Here is a 19,112-nt window from a genome sequence, read left to right on the forward strand (position 1 = left end):
AGTTCAGATGCAAAATGGAAATCTGATGGCCTCTGGTTTGGGGCAGCCTGAAGCCAGGAGTGAGACGGGGTTGGTGAGGAAGAGAGCTGATCAGAGATCTAAAGAGAACGTTGCCACTCGTTGCTAAGGGATCAGCTTTGGTTCATGTGTGATGACAGCTGGGAACATAGGGTCCCCGTGTGACTTCACATGCCTTGTAGCTGAGCAGCTGAGCATGTTCTGTTCCCCGAATGAGTGCTGAGCCTGCTGACCCTGGCTGTTCTGCACCCGTGAGCCTTCCAGAGCCTTCCAGAGCCTTCCAGAGCCTTCCCTCCTGCCACCTTTGTTACACACGAGTGTTTCAACTAGTGAGATTTGTGTGATGGTGTTGGAGGGGATTTCTGAGTTTCTAGTGCTGTCTGTCTTCTTGTGACCATCAACGCTTGCTATGGTCACATGTGGGGAGCTCGACTCCCATTCACTCTGGTTGAGTCAAGGGAGAAGCTAGCAGAAAACCAGCACTTTTATTTTTTTCACTCCTTTCCTATTTAGTTTAGTTTCCCAGTTAAAAGCTCATGCTGAAGACAGGAGCAAACATTTCCTTTTGATTTTAATAGTGGAAATAGGAAGCTTGTCTTTAACAACTAGAGAGAAATAGCATACAGACCAAACCTAGCAATTTGATGCCCTTGACACAAACTAGTGCAAGTCACCAAGTGAGGTGATGCTTGAAGGTCACAAGACAACGTAAGTGAGATGAATATCAATTCCCATGGAAGCCGAGCAGGTGCTGCTCTTACAGTGGACTCTGAGCTGCAGGCTGCATGTGTTGTTGAGCAAAGCTAATGAGGTACTGACAGAGAGGAGCAGCAAGGGCAGCGGTGGGAAATGATCCTCCCATTGCCCACACCGGCTTAGAAACTCCGTGATATGCTCTACTGGCCTCCTGAACTCCGCATTGGAGGGGAGAAGAATATCGAAGAGCGATCCAGTGACTTTAAGTGCTATTTTGAGAAAGCCTCACTCTGTTCTCATTGCCCTCCTTGCACAGTTTGGATTCCTTCCATCGTTTGAATCACTCCCTTGTCTGCCCATCGATGCTCTTGCTGGGTTAATTCAACTCAGAGCCTTTCCTGGGAATCCAAAATAGCTGAAGAACAAAACACATGTCTTTTGATGTTTCTGCATGGGGGCATTCTTACTGCCTTATCTTGTTCCTCTTTGATGAATATCTCAGCTGCTCCTCTAGATGGAATCTGAAGGCTTGATCAGGGCATCCCAGCACAGTATACATTTAGCCTTTCTTACATGTTCTCTTGAAGCTCTGAGAAATAGTCCTTTAGTTATTTGAAATTGCTATCTACCTAGAGGAAAAATATTATTCTTTAACCCACATAAGCTAGGCGTATCACATCAAATAGGTGATTATACAAATACTTTAAAGATATCAAACATGCATTCATTATTTTATCTCTTCTATTAATTTATCTTGGAAAACTATCTGACAGAAAGGAAAACTTTAACAACCAGGTTATTTTCTTAATCCACCAAGTGTACCTATTCCTTCAACCAACATTTGTTGAATATACAGGGATGTTAATTTATTGCAAAACTCTGTTTTAAATTTCTGCTTCTTTTGGTCAGGATAAGAAGTCATTCTGGACCTTAGGCACCCAACACAGTGCTGTCCATGTGATTGTTACCCAGCAAGCGGAGACAGCTGCTTCAGCTGACCAAAACAATTAACGCTCATTACTCAGACGGGTCAGTGTAGTTTGTAGCCTAAAAGGGCAAGAGGGCTTTTGGAGATTGCTTCAGGAAAGGAAATCATATGATCCAAATACACACAATGCTCTCAACCATTGAGCAGCCCTCCCACTGTCCTTGGAGTATACTGAGGGCATTTGGCCTTAGTTATGTTAAATTGGGGAGGGTAAAGTTAAACCTGTGGGCTGTGACCATGTGACACATTAGGACAATGCTAAAATAAACAAATGGATTTTTAATTTCTATTTTTAATATCTCTCTAGGCTTATGAATGGGTTGTGAATAATTATGAACATTGACTTACAGACTTCATGGAAAATAAGTAATCAGAAGGCTTTTGAATGTATCTTTTTAATAAAAACAATAAACTTTCTTGAGGTCATATCAGTGTTTAATTGGGTGGGAAGTACTGAGTTCCCAGCTGGGAACTCTCCCTTAATTTCCCCTAGTGCTAAAGCTTGCATTGATGCAGTACACTTGCTATAGGTGACCAGCTGACATGAATACAATGGATACAATTTGTTTATATTTTATCAGGATTCACTCCCTGTTGCAAAGTTGAATAGGTTTTGCCAAATGGGTGCTGAATGATTCAATTTTTAGCCTGTATTAAACTATGTAATAAATAATCTTAGTAGAATGGACAGGAGAGAAGCCAGTATAGGTAAAAATCAATTTGTGTGATAAAGTGCTTTAAGTTGTATGGATTGGTGATGTTATATCTAGTAGCTTTTTTCTTCACTATAACATACTTATAAAAGCAGATTTATTAGTAACTCCTCACTTGCTATACTTGTTTGGTTACATTTACTGAAATAAATAACACTTATTATAAAACTCTTTGAAATGTTGATAATAAAGCATTGCCTTTACATTTAGTCGGACTTAACAGTAAGAAAAGCATTTTGACATTTCCCCAACCCCAAATCTGTCATGCTGAGTGTTGGAGCATCTGAGATGTAATTGGTCTGTTGTCTGGCACAGACCCCGGGACACAGGATGTATTGATTGTGTTTCTAAGTTCTGTAACATGAGAGCTGTCAAATCAAGTTTGGAGCCTTGAAGATGGGGGATAAGATTAGAAAAAACAATGCTATTTTTGCCTAAGTGCTTGGCTAGGCAAGTTGTCAATCCCTTTGGAGTTGTCTCTAGATGGATCCACAGCTTAGGTCCACAGCAACTTACTTCTTGTTTAGTCAACTTTCTGTAAATGGGTGGTTCCAGTTGTCCACAAGATTTTTCTTCAGCTAAACGTGATCTTTATATCCCTTCTCCGTGTCTGTACCAGGTTTGTCCCTTGGTGTCACAAAGAACTTAGTTGTGCAATGGTGTGAATATTTGTTTTCCCTCCCAATTCACCTGTGGTGACTAATTCCCATTATGTCAGTGTTAAGGTGTAGGGCTTTTAGGAGATGAGTTGGGGCTCACAAATGGGATTATTATCCTTAAAACAGATGTAGGAGGGAGATTGTTTGCCTCTTCTACCATGGAAGGATGTGGAAAAGAGGTCCCATCTTGGAATTGGGCCTGCACTGGATGCTGAATCTGACAGACTTGACTATGGCTTTCTCAGTCTCTAGACCCATTGTCTTGTTGTAGCAACTTGGGCAGACTAGGGCAAGCTGTCATCATGTCACAAGAAGTACTTCCTTTCACTGCAGTCACCAATGCTTTAGGCTAAAATCAAGAACACTGTCAATGATATGATTTGAGTTTTTTCACCATGTTGCTTATTCTTTAAGTATTCATTTTTTTGTTGTTGTTGATTGAAATAGTTTATCAGATTATGAGGCCTAGAATCATATGTCAGGTGCAGTTTTCTTGTTATTCAGTGCCCAGCTGCTCCACTTCCCATTCAGCTCCCTGCTTGTGGCCTGGGAAAGCAGCTGGGGATGGCCTAAAGCCTTGGGACCCTACACCCATATGGGAGACCTGGAAAAAGCTCCTGGTCCCTGGCTTCCAGTTGGCTCAGCTAGTTGTGGCCTCTTGGGCAGTGAATCAATGGATAGATCTTCCTCTCTGTCTCTCTTCTTCTCTGTATATCTGACTTTTGAATAAAAATAAATAAATCTAAAAAAAGAAGACAAAGAAGTGATTTTTGGAATAGTCATTTTTGTTATTTTCATTTTTAATTTGATAGACACAGAGAAAGAAAAGTAGATACAGATCAACAATCAGCTGGTCAACTCAACAAATGTCTGCAATGGCAGCTGAAGGGCCAGCTCAAAGCCAGAGCCAGAAACTCAATCCAGGTCTCCCAGGTGGGTGGCAGGGACTTGAGTCCTTGAAACCCTTGCCTACTGTTTTCCAGCTGGATTCAGGTGCAGAGTTGGGGCCTGAATTCAGGTACTCCAGTAGGGGATGCAGGCACCACAAGCAGTGTCAGTGATGAACTGATGCCGGCTCCACATCTGGAATGTTTAAATATCTTTCTCAACATTTTAAATAAAGCCAAGGGAGGAATAGAGAGGACCATCCAACATCAAAATGCAAAATTTTACCATCTATTTTCTCCTATATAAAGAAGCAGATTTTTCTCATCGTCATTAACACAAATTTGAATGGTAGAATATTTGGAGGCTATTTCCTTACCATTTCACATTATGCAGATTTCTATGGTAAGGGGAAAGCAACTTAGGAAAGGTCCTCATTTAATTCTATCAAACAAATGTTCGTCAAATTACATAAAAAGTTGGCCATTATAATCCAGCCAGTGGCTTGGCTTCTTGTCCAAACCTCACAGCAAAGAATGCAGACTTTCTGGAACCACACATTTAAATTGCTGTGGTTGAATGAGCCGTTCATCTTTCTGAATAACATAAATGCAATACTATTTAGCCTTTACCAGAACTCTGGGAGGAGATGTTTAAAACTCAAGGTCAAAAGGTGAATAACTGATGATTGTCACCTTAGTTTCACACTCTTGAAAATTGGTCTTGTTCTAGTTTCTTTTTGGGCAAGTGGATCTGTCCTGTGGTGAGGTGCCCTGTTTGAGAGGCCTATAAAAAGACATTAACTCCAAATTTAGTGTAAGTGTAAAGTAACAGAATGACACTCTTGGGTAAGCTGGCTCTAAATCAGGTTTGCCAAAAAATGGTGAGCAATTCCAACCACACTGATGTAAGTATATAGCACACAAACTGACTGCTCTGAAAAATAGTTGTCATTTGGCACTAGATTCAATGTTGATGCTGATGAGTGCAGAGTTCTGAACAGGGAGGCTGGAGGCACCCAAGTGTGTCCCAGTCCCCACTCAGGTGCTACTCGCCAGGCACCGTGGACCATCCCACTAGAGTTTCTTTCTGTGCAGCCAAGGTTGGAGAATACTTGCTGAAATTCTTGTGATAAGTGACCCCAAATGTATGAAAGCACTCAAAACAGCAAAGCACTAGGAGGTGGTAACCCATATCCCATTCACCTCCAAGCTTAATATCACAGTTTGAGACCAAGGCCTTTAAATGTTTAGGAAACATCGGTGATATTAATAATTAACCTTGGTCAAAAATTCCATAATCAGCCAAGTGTGTCAGGTTCAGTTATAATTTTTTAGTGCTTAGTTTGACATGGTAAACTGAAAGTTGGATGTATTTGTTCAATTGTTTTTTAAAGAAACTTTTTAATTTGAAAGGCAAAGTTCAAGAAAGGAAGAAAGATAATGTCCTCCTACCCTCAGCTCACTCTCCAAATGGCAGCAATGAGTGGGAATGGGCCAATGCTAAGTTAGGCACTTCTTGGTGACCCAAGAACATGAGCTGCCCTCAGCTACTTTCTCAGGAGGCTCAGAAGTGGAACAACCTGGATTTGAAGTGGTGTCCATATGGGATGTCAACCTCACAGCCTGACTACACCACATTGCTGGTCCCATATTTGTTCAATTTTATAAGCCCCAGAAGGCCAGTGGATACTGCTTGCTGTTGAATCCCAGAGCTGGATCTCAGTAGTTCCTGTAGACTGGCTATCCTTGTCTAGAGCTACTGTGATCAGAATCAAACATGTAACCATGCCAAAAGTCCTGCTGCTTTGCAAAACATAATGATATTTGAGGGAGCCAGAAATAAGGTAATATTTATTGTGCGTCCAGGACTGAGATGGGCAGAGAGGAGAACAGTGGTGTGTCCATTCTGTTTACAGCTCCAGTGTTTCCACAGAATCTCCCTTGAGGCAGGATTGTGCCACCACAGAAAGCAACAGACAGAGGGGAGTCTGGGATTTAACCCGTTCTTGACCCTAGTTCTTGCCCAGAGTCAGTCTGAGTTTCTGGTTCACAATACTTTAGGGCACAGTCACACTGACTTCAGAGGACCATCTCAGCTCTCAACACAGAGCTGAGTTAATCCTTGTCAAGTTATTTATCCTCCCTTTCCTTGGGTTTTTCTTCTGTAGCATGCATATGATAAATGAAAGGACCTGCTTTTTAATGGAGGCAAGGCACTCATAGAGGTGAGAGGCTGCAAATTGTGATGTTTAATAACAGATATCAAAGCTGTCCTGCCTCGGTCCCAATATCAACTCCAGCACTTATGTGCTGTGCATCCATGAGCCTGGGTAAGTGAATGAACTTGTCAGCATTTCAGTTCCTCACGGGATTATTGGTGATAATTAAGCAAATTAAATGCACAAATAGTTCTATAACAGGGCAGGTACACAGTAAGCACTAAATTTACACTTGTTATTACTTGGGTATTGCTACTTGTTTCCTGGAAATGCTTCAAATATTGTCTATCAGGATGTGGAAACAACAATTTGAAAATGTGCAATATCATTAATTTTGTTTCTCTACTTGGTTCTATAAAATGCAAAAGAATATAGTAGGGGTAATCAAGCAATGTTGGAATAGCTATGACCTTTTTTTTAGACTTAGCTTTTTCGCAATGTCTCAATTTCTTAAAAAGATTTATTTATGGGTCTGACATGGTAGCCTAGTGGCTAAAGTCCTTGCCTTGCATGCGCTAGGACCCCATATGTGTGCCAGTTCTAATCCTTGTGGCCATGTTTACCATCTAGTTCCTTCGTGCTTGTGGCCTGGGAAAGCAGTCTAAGGAGGGATCTTGCGCCCACGTGGGAGACCTGGAACAGGCTCTGGGCTCCTAGTTTCGGATTGGCTCAGCTCTGGCCATCACGGCCACTTGAAGAGTGAATCAGCAGACAGATCTTCCTCTCTGTCAGAGCTACAGAGAAAGAGAGGGAGGCAGAGATACAGAGAGAAAGTTGGGTGAGCCCGGAGCCAGGCAGGGGCCACATACTTGGGCCATCTTTTGCTGCTTTTCCCCAGAGCATTAGCAGGGTGCTGGATCAGAACTGGAGCAGCCAGGACACCAGTGCCCAGACGGGATGCCAGCACTGCAGACAGTGACAACCAGCTATGTCACGGCTTTAGCCCCTCAAATAATGGTTTTTCAATTCTCTTTTAAAAATTGTTTTAATTATTTACTTGAAGGAGAGAAGGAATGTAAAGAGAGGTTGATTCCATCTGCAGGTTTACTCCCCAGATGTCCCCAACAGTGCTGAAGGAGAGAAAGTCTGAGGCCCGGAACTCAATCTAGGCATCCCACATAGCCGGCAGGAAAGTCAGGAACCCGATTATTTAAGCCATTTTTGTTGTTGCCCTATGGTCTACACTGGCAGAAAGTTGGACTCAAGGGCCAGAGCCAGGAATCCAAGCCAGGTATTTGCTTGTGAGTTGCGGACCTACCAACTGGATTTTTAAAAAAAGATGTATTTATTTTGACTCAGTTGCAGGAGGAGGGTGGGGGAGACAGAGGGAGACACAACAAGAGCTTTTTTATCTTTTGGCTAACCCCCCAGATGACTGTAACCACCACATTGCTGGGCCATGCCAAAGTCAGGAGCTGCATCCAGGTCTCCTGTGTAGACGGTGGAGGGCCATCTTCAGAAATGAAGCAGGCGGGACATGGCCCAGTCCTCACATGGGAAGCTGACATTGCAGGGGCAGCTCTACTTGCTGTCCCTTAACCCTTAGGTCCAACATAGGCTCTCTCTTTTTTCTTAGAATTAGATATTGACTTTTTTTTTTTTTAACCAAATGTTCACTAAGATCATTTTGACCTCTGAGCTATTTAAACTGAATGTTATTTAATTAAAGCCTGTAGCCAGTTATTTCTTCCCTCTGAATCCAGAAAGCCAATGCTTTTTAAAGCCCACTCCCAGAAAAGATTCATGCATATTGGGAGGATGATAAACGTACACAACATTGATTCAGGACAATTTACAATTGCGTCTCTCCCCCTCCTTACCCATCACATTCATATATTCAATCAGGAGATGCTGGGCAGGCTTGGCAGGTGCCGGGGTTAGTCGTGGGCAGGAATGATTCTGACACTTGAATAGTGTTTTACAGCTGCTGTGTCGTTTTCACACAGCTCAGCCTCATTCAGTCCTCAGAGGCCCTTGCTTCATTTCACCTTCGTTATTCCTCCTGTTAAATGTTCTAGTTCTTTCAACACTCTTCCTTACTTTCCTCAAATCTGTGGTGTGCAAGACATGGACTGGGTGCTTTGGTGTAAGGCGGGGTGGGAAGCTGGTAGGAGGTGGATGAGGAGATACAGCAGAGTATTTAGGTCCTGTGAGGTTTCCATTATCCTAAACTTTGGGATCAAGGGACAATGTATTTGAAGGGCACACTATTTCTTATTTAGAAAAACAGTCCCTTGAAAGGGACAAGTAATTCTGAATGTGCCTAGCACTAGAAGCTGGATAGAGACTAAATGCTATGATAGTGGTCTTCCACGATTCTTGCTAGCACGTCCAGGTGAGCATATTTAACATACTGGGGACCCTTGAGTTATGACTCCCTCCTCCCCCATAAACACTCAGGCCCCTGAGCCCCAGCATCGGAGTCCTCCAGTTATATTTTCCCCATCCAATATGCCAGAAATGAGGTACACAAAAATCATCACTGTTTCATTCATGAACACGTGTCTCATGTACAACCTGGTTTCCATAAGGACTGGTTTCCGAGGACTTTTCTGCAGTAGACTTGCTTGTGCATGTTATGTCAGGAGGCCGGGTCCATTAGTCATGCACTCTTGTATATAAGCATGTGGTGTCCCTCACATTGTGTTTGTACTCAAGTGATCACTTTACGAGTACTTTGGAGGGTCGTAGGATGATACTGAAAGATGACGCAGTGAGGCAGGCTGAGCTCCTTCCTGACCCAACTCCTTTTGTTTAATTGTCCTTCTACAGGCTCATCCCGCAGGACTCCTCAGGGATTTTTTTTAAACTAATATTTATGTAAATGTCTACATATTATATCTCCTCTGTAAGACTGCAGCTGTAGATGGTAGGGTGATTATTATTTTATTTATTTATTTATTTATTGCTACCCAGAACATTAGTACTAGCAGATTCCGGAAGGATACTGGTGGAAAAAAAAAATCAATGAGCAATGGGCTTTGTTCAGTTCCTGCCATATGCCAGCTCTAATTCTCAGCACTGGGGATGTACCAATGAAGTAAGCAGATCAAATTCTCAGAACTTGACTTCTCAGAGCTGACTTCCTAATGCAGGGAAAGGGAAGCTACTGGGATGGGGGCAGAGATGGAAATGAGCATGCCTCAACCAACTGCAGAAAGTCTGGAGAAGCACCTAAACAACATGAGGAAGCCATTGGAGGCAGGGCTGGGACGGGCCATGCATCTCTTAGACAAAGGGAAAAGGAATGACAGAGGCCCCGAAGAAAGAGAAAGGAGGCTTTGTGGCTAGTGCCAGCAGCTCCCAGGAGACCACAGGAGATGCTTGTGGGGCTGCTACAACCACCTGGACTGCTGCCAGCCATGAAAGGAACCTGGGCTTTTGCTTTTGGGTGAGACAGACAGTCACTGGTTGTCCGTTGAGCAGAGTGACCTATTTGGTCCCTCTTTTTCTTCTGGTGCTTCAAGGCCCAGGTGGCTGAGGGTGACGCAGTTAGGAGAGCCGTATAATCATCCAAGCTGGAGGGAGGAGGGTGGTTGGCTTGGTCCTGGCTGGAGAAAGGAAGACGATGGGACCTGTTGATTATCTGCAAGCACTGTTGAAGGCACAGCTGATGGGGTTTGCTGAGACAGAGCCCTAAGTATTGAGGCAAAAACATGCTCAGAACTGACACAAACAAGATTTGTCTTGGATTTGCAGAAGAGACTGGTTTTGTCAGGCCCGTGGCACTGATGCAACAAATAGCACAAATGCCTAGAAACTCAGCAGTGGAGCTGGGAACTTTCATGTCATCTATTATTTATCCCAAAGAATAGAACAAGGAAAGAGTGGGGAAGTATATTTGGTATCAAGATCTGTCCTTGCAATTAAGCAAGCCTGTTTGGGGCATGAGCTTATTTCAGCACACTGACACGAGCATGATAATTGCTCAGCAGACAAACACTTGGAAGCGAAAATGACACTTATCCGTGAGGAGACTGTAAAGCTCATTGGGTGGGTAAGCAAAATGGTAAACATGATTATCAAGAACGAAGATCAGGCCCGGCACAATAGCATAGTGGCTAAAGTCCTCACCTTACACATCCTGGGATCCCATATGGTCGCCAGTCCTAATCCCGGTGCCCCTGCTTCCCATCCAGCTCCCTGCTTGTGGCCTAGGAAACAGTTGAGGACGGCCCAAAGCCTTGGGACCCTGCACCCATGCGGGAGACCCAGAAGAGCTCCTGGCTCCTGGCTTCGGATCAGCTCAGCTCTGGTCATTGTGGCTACTTGGAGGGTGAGCTAGTGGATGGAAGATTTTTTTTCTCCTCAGCAGCAAACATAAGTGCCCAGCAAACATGCAATGACCCGATGTCCTCTTCTCATTCTACTTGGTTTCCTGAAGTGCTCAGGTGCACGTATCTATAAATGTGCTTCACAGTTGTGGGGCAATGGGCAGTACACATGGAGGCAGGAGGCCCCACCCACTTGGGAAAGCAAAGAAGACTTCCTTCCGGGAGAGAGGTGGCCTGCCATCTGAGACGGGCTCTAGAAGATACTGTCGATTCTACAAACTCCCTCCTTGAGACTGGAGGGAATCTAGTCAGGGCTGAAGGGAATGACAAGTTTGGGGGGACAGTTAGGCCCTCTGGCAGGATCTACACAGGTGGGCTCAAAAATCAGAGCTGCACAAGCTTTCCAGCACCTTTGGCAAAGACAGGCACGAACTCAAGGTCTAACACCGCTCCCACCCCTTTTCAATGTGGCCTTTGCATTGCACAGAGAAGGTCATATCACACCCTTGCCAAACCTTTCTACTCCCAAGCCCCGAGTGGCCCGAGTGGGTGAGGAATTCCTACTTGGAGGTTCCCTAAAAGCACTAATGCCCGAGGCATGAGCCCGCCGAGAGCGTCCTGCGCAGGACCCTGAGGTCAGGCTGTGGCTTTCAGGGTGGCTTGTTTTCAGGTCACGACGAGGCAACGTGAATCCAATCCCGGGAGGGGCACCACCTTCTCTCTTCAGGTTTTTGTTTAAGAATTCGCGGAGTTAAGGCACCCGGCGAACGCAGCGCCCCAGCCACACGGCTCGGATGGGCCGGTTCCGGGGACTGCCGGGCGGTTCCTTTCGCCTAGCGGGATTGCGGGAACGCGGGAAAGTTAGGGCCCTCAGCCGGAGCCCTCGGGGCCCGCCGGGGCTGGAAGGGAATCGGAGCGCTAACTGCTTCTCCCAAGACGCGCCCACTTGCCTCGCGGCCAGTCCCGGGCTCCTTCTGCTTGCAGAGACAGAAAGAAAGTTGGGCGGGAGCCGGCCGGGGAGGGGAGCGGGCCGCCCCGCGCGGCGTCAGCGTTTAAGATGCAAATCGATCCCAGCGCTCGCCCCACCCTCCCGCCGGGGGAGCGCGGCTGCGGCGCTCGGCGGCCGCCCACGCCTCCTGCGCGCCGCGGCGCCCGGGCGGCCGGCTCTACTTAAGCGGCGCGCGGGCCGCGACCTGGCACTCGCCTGGAGCGCGCGGGCGAGGCGGACGGAGGGCGCCCGGGCTCTAAGGAGCGCACAAGGGTGCGCTAGCTGCGCTCGGCTCCGCGCCGAGGTCTGAGTGAGCGTCCCGGGCTGGGGCTGGGTGGAAAGCGGCTGCGGCTCTTAAGCACAGTCGGGCTCCCTGCCGTAGCCCGAGCCGGAACCGGGACGCCTCCTGGCCATGGCTCTGGCGGACAGCACGCGAGGACTACCGAACGGGGGAGGCGGCGGAGGCGGCAGCGGCTCCTCGTCGTCTTCCGCCGAGCCGCCCCTCTTCCCCGATATCGTGGAGCTGAACGTGGGGGGCCAGGTGTATGTGACCCGGCGCTGTACTGTGGTGTCGGTGCCGGACTCGCTGCTCTGGCGAATGTTCACGCAGCAGCAGCCGCAGGAGCTGGCCCGGGACAGCAAAGGCCGCTTCTTTCTGGACCGGGACGGCTTCCTCTTCCGCTACATCCTGGATTACCTGCGGGACTTGCAGCTGGTGCTGCCCGATTACTTCCCTGAACGCAGCCGGCTGCAGCGAGAGGCCGAGTACTTTGAGCTGCCGGAGCTCGTGCGTCGCCTCGGCGCGCCTCAGCAGCCCGGCCCGGGGCCGCCGCCGCCACATTCACGGCGCGGCGTGCACAAGGAGGGCTCCCTAGGCGATGAGCTGGTGGCTCTGGGCTACGCGGAGCCCGAGCAGCAGGAGGGCGCGTCGGCCGGGGCACCGTCGCCCACTCTGGAGCCGGGCAGCCGCAGCCCGTCCGGGGGCGCGGCGGGCCCGCTGCTCACGCCGTCCCAGTCGCTGGACGGCAGCCGGCGCTCGGGCTACATCACCATCGGCTACCGCGGCTCCTATACCATCGGTCGGGACGCACAGGCGGACGCCAAGTTCCGGCGGGTGGCGCGCATCACCGTGTGCGGCAAGACATCGCTGGCCAAGGAGGTGTTCGGGGACACCCTGAACGAGAGCCGGGATCCTGACCGGCCACCGGAACGCTACACGTCGCGTTATTACCTCAAGTTCAACTTCCTGGAGCAGGCCTTTGACAAGCTGTCCGAGTCGGGCTTCCACATGGTAGCCTGCAGCTCCACGGGCACCTGCGCCTTTGCCGGCAGCACCGACCAGAGCGAGGACAAGATCTGGACCAGCTACACCGAGTACGTCTTCTGCAGGGAGTGAGCTCCCAGGACGCCTCGCGACTCCGACGACGTTTGCCCCTATTCCTAGCCAGGATACGATTAGGAACACCCCCTTCCTCCCGGACCAAAGCCCTCAGACTCTCCCCTCGGCCCCGCAGTTTCCTTGTCTCCCGTCCCGTGCCTGGCCCAGACCCTTCCACTGCCCTCGCCACCCACTCCAGAATTTGTGGCTGAAAATCCATCCTCTGGGCTGCTTCGTTTTTGGATTCCTCTAGCAGAGGGGGCCCCGGGACACTCCACGCCCCCACCCATCCCGTGCTTCCTTTCTCGCTGCCTCACACCACCCCTCCCCCAGCTTGTACTTCCCTCTGGATCCAGCTGGGCCCCAAGTCGCTGTGCACCTGGGAGTGGCCGAAGTCAAGTTCGGAAGCTGATTGGACCATGTCCACTGGGTCGTGGAGCCCTTGAGATCTCCCGGATCCCTTGGGACTCCTGTGCGGTGTAAGGGATCCGACTGGGTTAACAGTGCCCCAGGGTAGAATTGCTTTTTTTTTTTTAAGAGGTTACTGCGGTGTCTGACCCTCTTAGAGGTGAACTCAGCTGGATTGCAGAGAGGTACTTCAGGGACTGTCAGTGAAGTTTGCAAAAGTCCCAGGTAGCTTGCTCCACGTTGAAGGTCCTTCCTGTTCCTAGCCCAATGCAGGGTCTTGACACTTCGCAGAGCGTGGACCCTTCCGCCTGCAGAGGAGGCGCCCCTTTATTACAAGAGCCCCCCCTCCCCCTCCCCTGGCTAGGCAGTGCATAGGGGCAAGAGGGAGGGAGGGAATGAGGGTGGTGGGATGTCACTGCCTAAGAAGCAGAACTGTCCTGGCCATGTCGGTGACCACGAAGGAGGCTGGGCAGAGGGCTCTGCTTCTGGGCTTTAGGAGAGTTGTTCTTGCGGTGAGTGGTAGTTAGCACCTTTCTTCGCTCTAGAATTTTTTGGGTGGGGTGGGGAGGTAGGAGAGAGGGTGGGAAGGGAGGAACAGGTGTAAACTCATGTATTATTTGATGGTTGGGAGTTTTTCCATTCTGTTGAATAGATGCACGTTTGGAAATACTGAATGGTAAATGCAAATACTCAAAGCATTTTTTTGTTTTGTTTTTGGTAAAGAATAGCGATGGATCTACTCTTAACTAGCAGTTTATTCATCTGTTTTGAGTCCTAAATTAGAATTTGTGAATAGTTATACAACCTAACCAAAGAGTTGCCCAGTAGGGTTTTAGTTTTTCAACTTTTCTTTCCTTGTGATTATAAATCTCAGTTTTTAGAATATTTACTTGAGCAAAGTAAGTTTGCTTTTTGGCTTTTTAGACTTAAGAGCTCATGGAAAAAAAGAAGAAGAAGAAATCCTTATTTCCTTCAATGCCTGTAGATATTGACTGCTGGGCAAACCTGAAACTTGCCACTTTCTGAGGCAGTTACTGTGAAGTTGGAGGGACAGAGCTGCCGGAAGGATCAGCACCAGGTCTGCCCCTCTGCAGATGGCTACAGTGAAGGCAGATGCCTACTCCCAAGTGAGCTGAGCAATAAAATGATGGTTTAGGTAAAATGTAACAAGCAGGAAGATAACTGGTTGCCTTACCCCCTTCCCTGCACATGGAGTCAGTCGCCCATGCATATCATGTGTATACCCGGAAGTGGAGGGGAGCCAGACCCCATTCTGCCTCAGGCCCTGAAGCTGTCCTTTTGCTCTGTGACCACGGAGGAGCCTTTTGCTTGTTTCAGCACTTCCCCCCGCCCCCAGGTTTGTTTTTAGGGATTTTGTAAGAGTCCTTTTCACTGTTTAGTGCTGTTTTTTTTAATGACTCTTGTACTTTTCTTACTCTGTCCATAACAGATGTTCAAATGGGAACAGCTTTATTCTAAGACTCATCTGTTCCAATCTGTGTATACCATATATGAACATTTTACATGAATCATTTAGTTTTTCAATTCATTGACTAATGTTATCAAATTTCCTACCCGCTAGTAACTTGCAGCAGATAAGGTACACTCTAAAGAAACAGGTTTGATGCATTTGTCATATATTCTTGTTCTTGGGGTCTTGGGAAATTGTGTTAGGGAAAAAAACTGATTGTAAAACGAATCTTACAATCTTTTTCTTTTGGTTGGCATGTTAATTGTAAACAGATGCAGTGTTGATTAGGTGTCTACTTAAAAAACAAAGTACCTGCATTATTAATCCACTAGCTTTTTTTTTTTTTATTGAGAAAGGGGAAGACTTGGTCTTTTTTTTTTTTTTAGAGTTCCATTTTTAGCAAAGTTGTTTCCCACAAAAAACTGTAGTTTTGAGGGAAATGGAAGCAGAAGCACAGAAATCCAGGAACTGGTGTTTGGTCATATGCTGAGTTTAGTTTGCAGCTTGGGTATGCCTCACAACTTCATGTGTTTCAAGCCTGCGATGATTGAGAGTTGTCACTCCGGGGTCAGAGGTGAGCAACCCGGACTTGGCGCCAACACCCATGGCATTCTGTCGGATTGAGAACATTTTAGGGCAGATTGAGTCCTCTAACAGATGGCATGACTTCATCATCCTGAATTCCTCCATGCTGACTGCACATCACCAGGAGTCAGGGGAAGCTTCTCCTGTGTTGTCTGGGCCACCCAGGTCTGGAGGATTTGCTCTCGGGAACGTTGAGTAAGACGATTGCAATTAGCTGTACACAGGCACTCCCACTGAGCTAGTGCTGTTCTGCACAGCTGTGTGGTTTACGTGGTTTTGAAGGCTGAGAATTTGGTGATTATGGACAGCTAACTTCTCTTTCTGGGACTGACTGCTCCCTCTGAAGCCGAAGTTGTTAAATGAAAGCTCTGTGGTTTTTGCCTGAAGTGAGGGCTAGGTAGGAACTCATTTTTCATTGGGAATATGGTATCCCTGAGATAAAATGACTGGAGGTGAAAACTATTGAATGTCTTCCCATCCATGTGCTTAGGCTATGAAGCCGACCTTGAGGTTTCAGTGTGGGTTGGGGTGCTGGTCATTACCTGGGAGCTTGAAAATGGGGTGCTGAGGGTTGACATTTCAGTAACAGGAGAATGTCATCAGTTTGTCAGATGGTTGTGACTACATTCGTCTCAGAGTTATGCCTTGACAGGTGTTGCTTCAGTTACTGTTTGACATTCAGAAATATAAGAATATGACATTGAACTTTTTATAACATTTGATTTTTTAATTAAAAATAACAGGTTAAAAACAAGAGCTACCATGTTGGACACTCTGTATGTTTTAATATGTGTAGACTGTGGGCCTTGCTCTGAGTTTTCAAGTAATACCTTGTGGAATATATTCACTGAAGGTGTGTGAGTCTTGCATTATTTTCCCTCTGAAATTGTGCTAATTGTGATTCTCATTTTTTTTTTTTTTTTTGGAGGGGAAAGGGATTGAGAGCAAAGCGATAATGTAAAAAGTAGCTACAATTGTGTTCTCTTTCAAGTTAGGCACACACACACACACACATACACACACACACACACATCCTTAAGATAGCTGCAGCTCTTCTGAGGAAATACATAAAGTGTGAATAGACACAATGGGCAACTAGCAGTGCTTGTCAAATATTCCAGTTTTTATTGGGATTTCCTACATGCAAGGTGGAGCTTTGATAATTTTGTACTCTTCAAATTATAGTAAGTTAAAATCATACTCAAATCACTTTTTGTACTCTTACATGAACTATGGTAAATTAGAGCACATTTAGGAAAATATTGGCTGGGGGGATTGAATTCCTTTTTTTTAATAGTCTAGATTGCAAAGAGTTCGTTGGCTTGAGTTTTTAAAATAGTAAATTGAGTATTTTTATTGTATCATAATGGCATCAAGTTAATAGAATCAACACTTTATTTGGATTTTCTTATTTTTTCCCTTAGTATAAATCACTTAAAAACTTTTGTTACATGCTGTAAGCCTGTCTCTTGAATAGTAAGTAAAATATGCTTATTTACAGTATCTATACTGCATAAAAGGCTTTCTTATATTTAGAAACAGGTTATGTTGAAGCTAACTTTTCTTTGTCACAGTTTTGGGCAATAAAAATCTAAAAGGGTGAACACTTAAGGATTTAAAATCTTTGCTGGGCTCTTGAAGTGCAGTAACAATTCAACCAGAATATCTATCTTAGAGTGTACTCTTGTGTGATAGGAGGATGCACTAGTTGACCATGAATTGTCACCTATGTGTTTTGTGATTTTTTTTTTTCAAGCCAAGTTTTAAATTCTAAATGTGTTTTGAGTATGTGGACATTAATTGTAATGAAAACTATTACCAACTGTCTTTGTGACTTTAAAGGTAGGTAAATTTGTTATTGTTATTGAATTAAAATGATGGTCATTTATAATCACTTCTGACCACCATTAGTAACCATTTACTGACAAAAGGTTACAACATCCAACATAGGTTACTCATTTTGAAAATGCAAATTATGAATTTCTTCCAGGCAGCTAGCTAAAGGTGAGTCCTACAGAGCTGTCTGGCATTCTGAAATTGTTTAAAAATATTTATGGGCCATTTTCTTAAATAGAAGGAAGAGGAAAAGATTATTCTATGCTTATTAGACTTTTCTAACAGAACATGAGGAAAAAAAGCCTTTCTTTTTTTAAGATGCTGATGAAGTTATTTCAGATGTGCCCAAATTTTGAGAGTTACTAAAGCCATCCAGAGATTTGTTTTTCCTGTTCACAACCTGTTGTATACTGGAAGTACTAAATACTGTTTCCTCTCTGTGATTATGTGACTTGTTATGTAGTCTATTAAACACTAAAGAAATAAACATTCACTCCTTTAATGACTCGCCTTCTTGTGAGGGTTGGCTTGGACGGTGGTCTCATTTCAGTGCTTCTTTAAATCCTGGGAATGCTTCCTGAGTTGCTGTGGGACTGATGATGCTTTTATGCCACCAGAGGACCTCATCACCGAGTAAATCAGCCAATTGGGCCAAAGCATGCAACTGTTCCTTTCCTGGAGTTAACTGTCCATAACACACCCATGGTTGGTATCAAGGTGCAAGAAAAGTCTTTCACACCGATTTCCGTTGATCTCAGTTTTTGCAGCCTGTTGCTTTGTGAATGTGGGGTGTATGTAAGTAGAGAAGATCTCTTAAGTGATTATGGGAATTGCATATGGGTAGAGATGATCTCTTAAGGTGTGTAAGGACAAGACAGTAATGGCTGCAAGCTGAGCAGTCATTGAAAACTCAGTTCACAAAGATGGAATTTGGAGACTGCTGGGAATGTGTAGGCATTTTTGCCAGTGCTGCTGCTTCTCCAGTCTTGATGTCTCTCCTCTCTAAAGAAAGTGCCCGGTGGCTGTATTGGGAGAGTATGAACCTGAGCCTGCTGCCTGTGGCACAGGAAGCCGTGGGCTGGGTGGGTAGGACAAGCCAGGCTTCGCCCTTCCTCTTTTCTGTTGGCTGTACTTCCTCTGGGTAGCTTTTGTTTTAAAAGTCTCTGTGTGAACACAGAAATGAAAGATTAATTTTTAAAAATTTATGTGGGAAAAAATTTAATGTAAGAACGAATATGGTCAAAAGCAAATCTCCCTGCCTTTGTCAGAGGCAACCACCAGTGTCTCTTTGTGGAGACATGCTGTACAAATGTAGACATCCACATACACCCCATGATTCTACTTAGCAGGACGACACCTGCTCCGTGTTTGATTTGATTTTAAAATTTCTTTAACTGTTTAAAAAATTTAATTAGTTTTTAAGATATTTGATATAACTTGTAGAAACAATTCTAAGAATGTGTGGTTTTTTTTTTCCCCTACCTTTCTTCGTTCTAACCCTCCCTCCCTCACCCTTTCTTATCTGGGAACATTCATGAACATATGGCAGTGATCTACCTCACTTTACTTGATGACTATATGATATTTTGCTTGATATGCCTTTATCTAGATGTGCTGTTCCTTACTTTATTATTCTTTTATTAAACTTAGATCACCAAATTACTTTTTCTACCACAGGGAACACTTAAATATAGTGTTGTTTTCTCAAAGCTTTCTTTATTTACAAGATTTACTTATTTTTATTGGAAAACAGTATCGACAAAAGGAAAGACAAAAATAACTTCCATCAACTGGTTCACTCCCTGAGTAGCTGCAACAGCTGTGGTTGGGCTAATCTGAAGCTAGGAATCAGGAACTACTTCTGGGTCTCCTCTGTGAGTGTGGGGGTCCCAAGGCTTTGGGCCGCTTTCTCCTGCTTTCATAGGCCATAAACAGGGAACTGGATCAGAAGTGGAGCAGCCAGGACTGGTAGTAGTGTCCATGTGGGATAGC

General features: G+C 45.5%; 1 protein-coding gene and 1 long non-coding RNA gene across 2 annotated transcripts in view; both read left to right on the top strand.

Annotated features, from left to right (window-relative positions):
* LOC121163639 overlaps nucleotides 1-19,112 on the top strand; it is a 144,744-nt gene that overhangs the window by 52,690 nt on the left and 72,942 nt on the right. The gene's annotated exons all lie outside the window — the stretch shown is intronic.
* On the top strand, nucleotides 11,638-17,622 carry KCTD12 (potassium channel tetramerization domain containing 12). Its single transcript, XM_040991276.1, has 2 exons — nucleotides 11,638-16,107; nucleotides 16,138-17,622. Exon 1 carries the CDS (start codon nucleotides 11,855-11,857, stop codon nucleotides 12,836-12,838), a length of 984 nt encoding a protein of 327 aa, XP_040847210.1. The 5' UTR covers nucleotides 11,638-11,854; the 3' UTR covers nucleotides 12,839-16,107; nucleotides 16,138-17,622.

This window comes from Ochotona curzoniae, unplaced genomic scaffold (assembly GCF_017591425.1).
Source record: "Ochotona curzoniae isolate NIBS_2020 unplaced genomic scaffold, NIBS_Ocur_1.0 contig_64, whole genome shotgun sequence".
Classification (NCBI taxonomy): domain Eukaryota; kingdom Metazoa; phylum Chordata; class Mammalia; order Lagomorpha; family Ochotonidae; genus Ochotona; species Ochotona curzoniae.